Raw genomic sequence first — 11,876 nt, forward strand, 5'->3', positions numbered from 1 at the left:
AATATCAGATTTTTATTTATTTATAATAATATAAAATTAATTATCATTTTTCTAAATAAGTTATTATCGCTTTGACAAAACATAGCAATGTTATTTCGAAAGACATGCACCTTGTTAAATGACTTACCTTCTGGTGTGGAATTCTCAATGAAATTTTAACCGTAATCGGGTAACATCCTCAGGAATATGTTAAAGTGATGACAAAATACTATAGTAACTGAAAAATCACCGCACTACACAAAATCTCAGATGTTCAATCACTAAACACAATACGATATTCTTCACGACGCCATTTTTATTGGACTACAGTACGGGTGTAACTAAATTCACTCGTCGTGCGATGTCGCAGGCTAGAGTCACGTCGTTCTAAAATCACGAACTGTCTCTACGCAAGTGCACCGCGATACGCGCAAATTTTCAAACTTGAATTTCTCTATCTTTCAAATTTTTCATTTATTTTTATTGAATTGTCGATTATACTGAAGTTAATTATTGGTAAACATAGACATTTATTATAAAATCTATCGAAATTCGATATTAAAAATATATATGTATGAAATTGTAATTTGAAAAATATGTGAATATTTTGTAAAAGTTGACGAATAAAAATAAGGTTTTCGGTATCAAAAATATATAAAAGTTATCTTGGTTGAATGAAAACAATCAACTGTCTAAAGTATCGTAGCTCGGGCGTACTGGTCTTGCACACGCATATCTACTGAATAAAATTGACGTATCTTCAAAAATGAAAATGTCCCGTGGACATCATTTATTATTATACCTAAAGTCTGATATAATCGTGCGCTAACTTTTTAATCGGTACGGTTTTCTTATCTAGGCAATAATCAGTATGATACATATTACATTCAAAATTATAATTCTAGTTATATTGACAGCAGACTAATCTAAAGTGACAATCTTTTTTTCCTTTACGACTGTTCTTTTTCATACAAAACGGTGTTCGAGCGTATGCATCTGGTTATTTTGTACATACGCATTTTATAAGTTTCTTCGGAGTGGCTTCACTCACCGCATATTATTTTTATCGTTTATTGTTTAGCTTCATTTTATAAATGATTCTCTTTTTTTTCTCTCAACATTGTTCGAATTAAAAAATATTTAAATTCCTTTTTCTCACAATATGAGACAGACTTGAAAAGAAAAGCTCGCGCGGAAGTCGAAGCCAAAGGAAAACGAAAGATTGAAACTTAATTTTAAAAAGCGCATCGCGGAATACAATTCGCTTCATCTATAACGTGTTACATGATAAAAGTAAAATTTTTTGTTCTTCTTTAACTACAATCCTCTGTTTCCGGCATTATCATGTGGCAGATGATAAAAATACCGAGATCATTCGTTCGTCATTTACAATATTCATGGAACAAAGTGTTCCCAGTATTCTTACGAATTCGACGATGAAAATATCAGCTAAAAATCATCGAGGTCCCCCGTGAAAAAGACGAAAATAATAATTCATCTCTCTTAATCATCATTATGATAATCATATCATCACTATCATTATCGTCATCTTACAATTTTATATATAACTTTACATTCCTACTATAGTTTAGCTTATTAGAAAGTGCATAGATTTTCAAAAATTTTTTTACAATGGCAAATGAAAAAATATCTCGATAGATACCCTGAAAATAAATTATTACGTTAAATATACAGTCTCACGTCGTTAGATTCGCGTTTACCAATGTTCCTTTTTTTTTTCTCTAATTTTCTTGTCGTCATGATAGAAAATTACAAGACTTCTTTATTTTATTTTTTCTCCTATCCTCCCATTTTATTTTCTTGTTTCTTGTATTATTATTTATTATTAGGTTTTTTTTCTCTTCAAAGTAGGATGTCTCCTTATTATCTTACAAAGAGGCCATTTTCAACTCTTCCCTTGCATCTTCTTCTACCCCATAGTCTATTATCCTCAGAACATTGTCTACTTTTTTCTTTCTTCTTTTTCTTTTCTTCCAAACGCCCCGCTTCACAAGACTTAACAATACGACAATGAACAGATAATTTAATAGGAACGTGTTTTATTATCAAAAATTCGTATGATCAGCATTATTGCCCATACAACATGGTGTCATGTAAAAATTAATCTATATCGCGATAGGACTGCATATTTCCTTGTTTTTCATTCCGTTTATCCTTCCTCTTCTTTTTCTTTCTTATTTATTTATTTTTTTAAATTAAGAAATTCCATAAAATTGCACGCTATACCTAGGCTTCATTCATGATTTCCATCCTTCTCTCTTCCACGAATTTTTCTCCATTTTAAATATTTACGAATATGTTTCTACGTTAATTGCGGTATAGTCAGTACCGTATACCGTGTACTCGTAATGTTTTCTCCACTTCCGTTTATTTTTCTAGTTTCTACCTTCCTTTCCGCTTGTTCTTTCTCTTTTGGCTAGACGACGAATATTGTTATCAAAAGGAGAGAGAAAAATAAAAAGAACGCGAACTGGAAAAAAGGAAGAGAATCGCAAAAATCCATTTTCCCTTTGCGTGTGTCTGCAGTGTTTTAACGAGGATAGTTTTGTACAAAAACCCTTCGTCTTTCCTTCGAACACGGATGAAAAATCTGTACACGTTACAAGACTTATACAATATATACTTATACAAAGTTTTGTTTTTACGTATATTCACCTCGATATGCCTGCTTAATCCTTATCTGGACATTGACGTCAGTGTGTTACCGTTTATATTATAAAATACTGTTACGTTAAGAGCCTTTCTTTGTTTTCGTTCTTTAAAATCCAGATAAGAATTAATCATTGAGTGAATGGCATGCGCAAATTTATTAAGCCGTCAGTCCTTCGAAATCAACGCGGTCGCAAAAGGGTCGAACGTTTTAAGGACACTGATCGTCTTCGATGATTCTTATCGTCGAAAAAAAATCGTACATTTTCTGGCGCTTCGATAATCCTTCTCAATGCGATTACAAATAAATTGCCGGGTTACATGATGGCCCTGAAACCTCGACCCTTAATTCCTCAAATGATCAAAGGATTCCATGATTAGGTAAATTGATCGATACGTTTCGAACGCAATATAGAACAAAGTAATTTCATTCCTTTCTTCCCTTTAAGTTCATTTGAGATTTGAATTCGTGAGCTTATGTACAACCGAACATAGGTCAGAATATATTCTCGCGAGGCTCAGGAAGACGCTTCCAGGCGTTTTGATTAAAATGGAAGCTCCGAATTTTCATTTCGTACGCAGAATATTATCTAAGGAGGCTGATAAAAAAATTACCAGATTTTGCAAGGGAGCGAAGAAGGGGTACGTCAGTGCTTAAAATGGCCAATTTGAAAAAAGAAACAGAAAAGGAAAACAGAAATATTTATTCATAAATGGCACTGATTAGCAATTTATTGAATATAATGATTTATGGGGTTGCTTTATGAACAGTCCCGTATCTCCTTCGATAATTTCTACGACGCGAACCCTAAAATTACTTATTTTCCTAGTTACTTACAATCCTTATAAACCTTTCTCGGTGATAGGTCTTCTATTTAACGTAGGTACAATATTATAAAAGTGCGTTAGTTCGTTCGAACAAAAGGGCCCGATAATCTTTTGATACAAAAATCTTGTTAATCTATAATCAACAATTCGGAACTGCTCAAAATAATTATGGTAGTCGCTCATGTGAATCAGATTCTGAAAAAATCAATTGAAACGTAGAAATAATCGAAAAAAAAAAAGGAAATTACAAATTTTAATTGTGAAATTGAATCTTTCCAATTGGAAATTTTAGAAAATTGAATACTTTACCACAATCCTTCTAACATTTGACTCCGTAATTATTTTGAGCAGTTTTTCCCATCAAATCGCATCTAAGACATTACAATTTCAAGCTCTCGCCTTGGAATTCGACAAATTAAGAATCGCGTATCTTTCTTCTAATTTTTTTCATACTTTCACTCGCTTAATCGAACGAAAGTGAGTCGTTTTGTAAAACGCTACGATTAGAGCCCTCCTCTTCGACCTGGGGACATCGTATAATTATTAATACATATATTTACAAACTCTGTTTTTCCTCGGGAACTGTAGATCACTGTCATACAAAGAAATAACAGAGGAAATGTCGTTTATTTCAAACACTCTAACTTGGGTGATCATTTACAAGTTTTTACTATCCTCGACTAAAGTGGCTGAGTTTCAATTAAAGGAACAATAGAAAATTCAAGAATATCGACGATTACTATTCGGAGAACTACAATTACATAGTTTTACATAATTAATTTAAACAATAATTTAAGAAATCATTGCACTGGCAAGCTAAGGTGAAGCATACCATTAAGAAAACTAAACTGTGTACCACTCAGTCTTAGGAAAATAGAAACGAAAACGTAGTTTTGTGGAAAGCGTTGAAACTTGTAAAGGATTGTGTGATTAAAAAAAGAAAAAAAAAAATATATATAATATAATCAAAAAGCATCAGATGAACGGAAAATTCAGGAAACATTGAAGAGAAAAGTTTTTCTAATCTAATTGAAAATACTGTAGCAGGTATTATGACCACATTAAAAGTAAATTAAACATAATAGTATTATCTTTATTTTACAAGTTATAGCGATAAAAACAAAGTAATCCCCAATCCCAGATTTTCTTTGCAAAAATTCTCCATTACTGATCAACGATTTGATTGCAGACAGTAGATCACTCTGCGATCACCTATTTCGTTTTGATAGCATTTCTCCGTTAATACCTCAATAATCAGTTTATATACTGTATAAAAAAAAAAACAATTCTTGGGACATCACCGAGCCATATAGTCGTATGTTCGCCGTATACGTTTTAGAATTCATTTATTACAATAATTATTTACTTTATTCGTTTCGTTTTCGTACAAAAACAGTTTGAATATCAAGTTGATATAGCTATTGAAAAATTAAGTTTCATTGTTAATGGTTCTTATTAGCGGTAATTTGTTTAGTGTAGTTAAGAAAAAAGAGAGAAAAAAAATATTTAATTTCATTAATTATTCCCAACAAAGACGAAATAGGGGGATAATACAAATGTTATTCGAAACAATTAAGAGATATCAAAAAAGAAAATTTTATATGGCGGAAAAAATATAGAGTTGATATAGATGTCCGAGGAACAGTGTGTTTCTTTGCCTCAAAATGGCGTATGTGGCATCCTGATCATTGCCGTTACCAAAAGTTACCAACTAGTTAGTAGGTGTAAAACCGTTGATGCCTTTTTTTAAAAGTTACAATCGAACCGATTTCTGATTCACCGCTATTTTAAGAGTTCGCAGCGATGGTGTTTGGCCATCGTTCTTAACAAATGGGGATATAAAAATTAATTATGTATATATTGTATAGATAATCTAGCCAACTATTTTGCTGTTACAAACTAGCAACTATTTTAGTAACTGATATCCATTATAGTCCACGGTCTTAAAATTATAAAACAGATTAGTCTGCCCGTCGATATTCACTATTATTTATTGCAGCTCCGTGTGAGATAGAAATCCTCTTCGCGTGACGCGTTATCTTTGTCGTCATCATAATCCTCTTTTTTTATTTTGTTAAATCGTGGTCGTTGTCATTGCAATAACGCAATAATTAGTTTTTTCTTGTGATCCCGAATGACTGGACGGAAGAGGGCTCGCTCAAATCGCGATATCGTTCCGTACCACGACTTCAGTTTCATAACATAAAGACGTATGCAAAGATGACAATAGCTTCCCTTTTTGATGACGATTTACATGTTTTCTTTATCATATTTTAATTTTAACATTCCTATTTTTTCTTTATTTTATTCTTTTTTTTTTGCTTAAGTTAATTCTTGATTTCAATTTGTAAGAACAAATAAGATTACCATATAATATGCATAAATCAATATTCATCATTTTCATTTTTTCACTTAAACCATAATAAACAAGGGCCGAGGTTCGGGCATTTAAAATAAATCTGTCGTTTCGCTACAAACTTATATTAACTTGACATTTGCATTTTTTAGATCCGTTTCTGAAACATTTAGCTACGACGCTAATAAAATGCATAGCATGCATAGTATTAGAGTGATCAGATTACTGTCACTTCCTGCTTAGCCAAGAACCACTTGAAGCTATCACATGTGTTTTTTATCGTTCAACGAGTCACGGAACCTGTATATATATGTAATTACATTCACTATAATCATTTTTTTATTAAACTTTGTTCAGAGTGACGAATATGATCCACGAATATATAAGAAAAAAAAGAAACAAAAATTAATTTGCAATCTGGCATTCACAAACCAATGGAAGTAACTACAATATCGTTAGAAACGATTCTAATGATGTTATTTAATCCGATGTTAATGTTCCTGAAGAATGCGTCTATCTCAAGTGAGAAAATATAAAGTAGATTTATTAATATTTCTTCTTTACTTCATTTTTTCTTTTAATATCGCTCCTGATTCATTCACAAAAAATTCGCCTTTGTTACTACCGGTGGTCGGGAGAGTGTTTCGATTTTTTACGAGCCGTACTCTTCCGAGTCACATCCTATGAAAATTACTCACTCGCGTAAACTATCGCTGAGTCTTTCTTTTTTTTTTTTTTAATCGTATCCCCTTTCCATGCGTATTTATTTAAGATATACCCGACTGTCACCAAATAATCCTCCCACAGAATCTTCACATAAAACGTGCTACCAGTCACTCTGGAAACCTGTCTCCTCATCAATGTTATCCATGTCTCCTCTTACATTTTTTTTGCATACGTTCACATGTACGTTGCATTTTCAATGTTAATTACTTTTTGTTTGTTTGTTTAAAAAGGTTAAAAGATTAACCCCTTTACCAGCTCCTGAAAGGTATTCTCTAGCTGAATCATTTAGGCTCTGGGAAGGTCACCTGACACTTGTAGACTTCTTCGAGCATTACCGCTTGCCCTTGACCTTGACTTACAGTAACAGGAGTCGTGGCATTCACTACGACAACCTGTTGACCTTGTTGTGCTTGTTGAGGCTGCTGCTGCTGCTGCTGCTGCTGTTGCTGTTGATTACTCGCGTTCGCTTGCTGTGCGTTACTTGGATTATTCGCATTCTGACTTCGGGCAGTTTGACCGTACTTTTCATGAATTGCACGATGACGCTTTAATGCGAAGCGATCGGAAAATCCGATTTCACATATATCACATCTGTAGAAAGAACGATATTGATTAGATGTTTAAATTGAAAATGAAATAACGAAGTATTAAAAGTACATGCTACATATTACCTATGGGGCTTTTCACCAGTATGAACCTTCGCGTGATTTTTCAGATGTGTAGCTTGATTAAAGGCCGAACCACATATATTACATCTATAAGGTTTTTCACCGGTATGAATTCTTCTGTGATTCCAAAGGGTCGAATGTCTGGCGAATGTTTTTTCACACACTTCACACTGATAAGGACGTTCACCAGAATGAATTCTCTCATGATTCTTTAAATGAGGACTTTGCGAAAACTGCATACCACAAACACTACATTTAAACGGTTTTTCACCAGTATGCACTCGTCCATGATTTTTTAAATAAGCAGCTATAAATGTAAAAATAAATAGCGTGAATGTAAAAATAAGTTGACAGTGTACATTATGATCTTTTAGAACAAGTTACCATAATTTGCGTGATTCTATTTTATTCACCTTTTGCAAAAGCTAAGCCACAAACATCGCACTTGAAAGGTTTGTCTCCAGAATGAAGTCTCTTATGGGACCAAAGTGACGAATATCTGGAGAATGTTCCATCACATACGTTGCAATGAAACGGCTTCTCTGCCTGATTTTGACTGTTCTGTTTACCGCCTGTAAATAAAAGAACATCCGATTTCTTAGTTTTCCTCGAAGGGCCAGTTCTACAAAAAGATATGCTTCGAGATGATTGAGTAAATGCTTTGAAGAATTAGAGACACTGGATTGTGTATGGTTCTTTGAAAAATATACTCTTTGTTGATATATCCAAAAGGGGATTTCAATATAGAAAAGAGAAATTCTACGTTATAGCACCAATAAATCATTTTATGATGCAAAACTAATGCTTTGGACAAAATGTAACAATATTATGTAGAAATTTGAACATGCGGGTTATGGAAGTTAGTGCAGAAAATAAGAAATGAGGTATGATCAGATGTTTTAAATCTGATGATTGTTGGATCATTATATGTATGTATAGAATGATTAGTTATATTCAGAGTATTAAAATAAGTTCCTTATTGCCTATGTCTTGAAATAAAGAAAGAATGAACTATATGAACTGAAATCTAAAATAACTTTTCCATATTAACAATGCTAAAGTTTAGTGAATCAAATTTATAAAACTGTCCCTTAGGGGAGATTTTATTCCGTGCAATGATTCTTAAATGTAAATATCGACAATGCTACCAAAAAGAAAACAGAATTGATGCAACCAAAATTCAAAATTTTTAATATTGGGAAAAACCAGCAGTGCTGAAGACTTTTGTCTATCTACAACAAATCCATGCAAATAAAATATGGTAGGTACTATAAATAATGAAAGAAGCTTATGGTACTAAATTTTTGCAGCATTAAACATTTATTTTTTTGCCATAAATTCGAGAAAGAAGCAAAACAAATAACGACGAAATGATTCTAAATATTATTTTTACGAAACGGTGATATAACGGTATTTATTTATTTTTCTTCAAGTAAAGTATAAGAAGGTATAATGACTTTTAAAACTTTTATAATTGATAGAAAAATTTAAATGATATTATCCAATTATTAATAGACGGTTCTAAAATATGCTATGAAATATAAATCCCTTATTTTTTTGGCTTTAATTTCTCCGACTTACTTCCTATGATGATGCGGCCTGTTGCCTTGCAGCCGCCACACTTGGCGAGGGAACTGATTCCAGAATCTAGTTTTTCGTCGTGTTTACCTACCATACACCACCCGATGTACGATCATGATAGTAATGAAATGATAGTAGTACAGGAAAGATGATTATGGTTTAGTAAGAAAAATGTTTTTTTTAAGATATTAATTTTTATACGTGTTAATATTATATATATATACATATATTAACATTATATATATTAATATAATATAATATATGTAATTTTTCATAGCAAACATTTTTCTTCTATTCTGCATGAAGCATGGCAATGGTAATTTTTACTTACCAATAAAAATTATTCCTGTGCCATTACATTTATGACACTTAGTAACACTGGTGACACCCCTTCGTTTCACAGGATGATGACCGGGTTTGATAGCTATAAAAACAAAAATACATCTAAAGTATTTATTAGATAAAGAATATTAAAATATACTATAAATCAAAGTAATTATTTGAAGTTTCTGTAAAAGTTAAAGTAAAATAACATTTATATCAACAATTTATATGTTGTTATATGTTACAATGGAAAATATTTTTATGGTAAATAATGAATGATGAACATACTCTTTTTAATTTTAGTAGGATGATGTTCACAAGGGTCTTCACTGCCACAATCTTCACAAATCTGCACCTTTGGTTTCTGGTGCATATTTGTCTTATGGCTTTTCAATTCTCCTGGTAATGCAAAACAAGCTCCACACACATCACAGGTATATGGTCTTTCTGGTGTAGTTGCAACAGTAACTGTTGTAGGTGTTTGTACAACAACTTGCTGTGGTTGTTGCTGAAGATTACTAGGTGTTGTATTATGAATCCGTTTATGATGATTCAGCAAACTCATATGCCCAAAGACCAAACCACAAATATCACATTTGAAGGTCGCATTGGTAGCAGCCGCAATACTCATCTGATTCAATAATGTGTTATAACCGACAGGTTGCACATCAAAACGATAACAACCCTTGTCATCTGTTGTGATCGCACCGATTGTGCTCACTGCATTTGTTTGAACCTTTTGGAGCATGTTGACATTGTAATAGAAAGGGAAGTCTGCAGTTGCAGATTGCTGCTGGGATTTATCCTCTTTCTTATCCGTTGTAACATACATCTGCTGAGATTGTTGCTGTTGCGATTGTTGACCTTGAGCAGCTTGCTGCTGCTGTATTTGTTGTGGGTCAAACATAGCTGCTTGTTGCTGTAAATTAATATTGTAAATAACAATTTCTTATATTTAATATAATAAATACAGAGACAGGTGAATACATTATTGATTAAAAATTTATATAACAGATCTATGTAAAAAGGAAGTAGAATATAGAAACTTATTTAATGAAAGATATTATACATATTTAAGAATATGATCTACTTATTCACTGTTCCTTTTTAAATGAAATGTAAAAACCTATCTCTGTTTATAGTTTCAAAATTAGTAACCTGTCTCTGATCGCCGTAGCTCGAATTACTCTGCTCCGTCTGAGTAAAACTATTGGTTTGCTCGGTTTGAGTAAACATGGAACACTTCACTGGCTGTTCGATTGGTTGGCTCTGTTAAGTGGTAATTATTGTTAGATATTACGAGTCTTGTACTACATCCACAAAAAACAATGACATTCTATATGGCTTTGTTTAAATCAACGTGCTACACACATTGGTATACGTTATGCGTATTAAGCATCAATGAGAAGCTAATAAATACCAATGGAGAAAACTCGTTCCTTTTTTACGTCGTGCTGGTATACAAGCTGCATACCTGTTGTATTTGATCAGGACGGGTTGTGTTCAACCACACCACGTTGCTGCCATTTGATTCTAGGGCCATTGATGTGTTGCCTTTGACCCTGCACAATCAGTACGCATTCATTAAATGGAAACAAAACAGGAGCTGTATGTGATACATCTAGATATGTAACGGAACCACACCAAAGTAGTTAGGGATAACTTTCATAGATAAATATGAAAAGAAAAGAGTGATAGAATAAAGGTAAGAAACAAGGGCTCAAAGTATAACCGCGACATACGATACTCACATGTGATAGTCTACACGGGCGCCGCGGGTTACATGTCTGGGTGCCAAACGGATGATCTTCTAGTTGCCATGACTGCGGCGCGGAATGCCGCGCAGCTGGTCACTACTATTCCTGATGATCGTGATATCTTAATAACTAATTTATATGTTTCGTCCTATACAACATCCGAGAAACAAATTCCTCGTGTCGGTAGGGCCGTGGTCGCGACGGAAAAATCAATGGCGATCGATTTAGTGCTTTGATACACCTTTTCAATACGTTAGATCCCGTTAAAATTAACACTGGACACAACGCCGGTGAGATTTCGCCTGTTGTGGATGCCGCGAAATCAGTTTTGAGTTACACGCTTGTCAATGAGCAGCGTTGACCCGCGCAGATCATGTCGTCCAAGCGCGGTGGCGGTTGCGGCGACTGGTATACGAAGCGCGGGTTTCTCGGTTGCATAAAATTGGCGGTACCTCAATGTTAAAGCTCTCTTTGATTTTATTCCCGTCAGGTTGGGCCACGTCGCCGCGTACCGTGGCTCAGGATAGGCCGATGCGCGAACAAGCAGACCGAGCACCGTCAACAAACTCTACGGTAGCCATTACACGCGACGAGGATAACAATGGGCGACACGAACGCGCGCTGCCCCCGATGCCTTTTTCCGAAGCGTTTTCGGGCGCCTTCCGTGAATGCAGCCTCAGCCAAGCGCCGCCAAGGTCAGCTCCCGGTGACGCTCCACAGACGCTAATAGCCGTTACACCAAGCGATTTCATTGGTCCATGACCTACTGTCCTCGCTTCTCATTGGTCTCTACGTTCTCTACGTGACAGTCTTAGAAATCATCATTTATCTCTTCCTATTAACATTACACTTTTTTTCATGAGATTTAGAGAAATATTCTCGAGTCTTTCTTAAATATTTGCAAGTATTTTATTTCTATTTGGAATAAATTTTTGTTGTTTGGTTTTTTTAATGAGAATAAATATGTTATTTTAGGATGAAAGTATA

At 33.9% G+C, this 11,876-nt stretch overlaps 1 protein-coding gene across 3 annotated transcripts; it reads right to left on the bottom strand.

Annotated features, from left to right (window-relative positions):
• Positions 1-738: 738 nt before the first annotated feature.
• On the bottom strand, positions 739-11,602 carry LOC132912274 (zinc finger protein 665-like). 3 transcript variants are annotated; one of them, XM_060969611.1, is made up of 9 exons: positions 10,884-11,602; positions 10,607-10,694; positions 10,291-10,401; positions 9,421-10,051; positions 9,140-9,232; positions 8,809-8,895; positions 7,641-7,799; positions 7,231-7,534; positions 739-7,150 (listed from the first exon to the last, which is right to left on the bottom strand). In XM_060969611.1, coding segments are annotated over exons 1-9 (1,785 nt in total). In that variant the 5' UTR covers positions 10,886-11,602; the 3' UTR covers positions 739-6,840. The 3 variants fall into 3 exon arrangements, with proteins under 3 accessions (XP_060825594.1, XP_060825595.1, XP_060825596.1); XM_060969612.1 differs by lacking the exon at positions 8,809-8,895 and having other exon boundaries at positions 10,884-11,597; XM_060969613.1 differs by lacking the exon at positions 10,884-11,602 and having other exon boundaries at positions 10,553-10,694.
• Between the last annotated feature and the right edge of the window lie 274 nt (positions 11,603-11,876).

The sequence above is a fragment of the Bombus pascuorum genome, chromosome 11 (genome assembly GCF_905332965.1).
Source record: "Bombus pascuorum chromosome 11, iyBomPasc1.1, whole genome shotgun sequence".
Lineage (NCBI taxonomy): Eukaryota > Metazoa > Arthropoda > Insecta > Hymenoptera > Apidae > Bombus > Bombus pascuorum.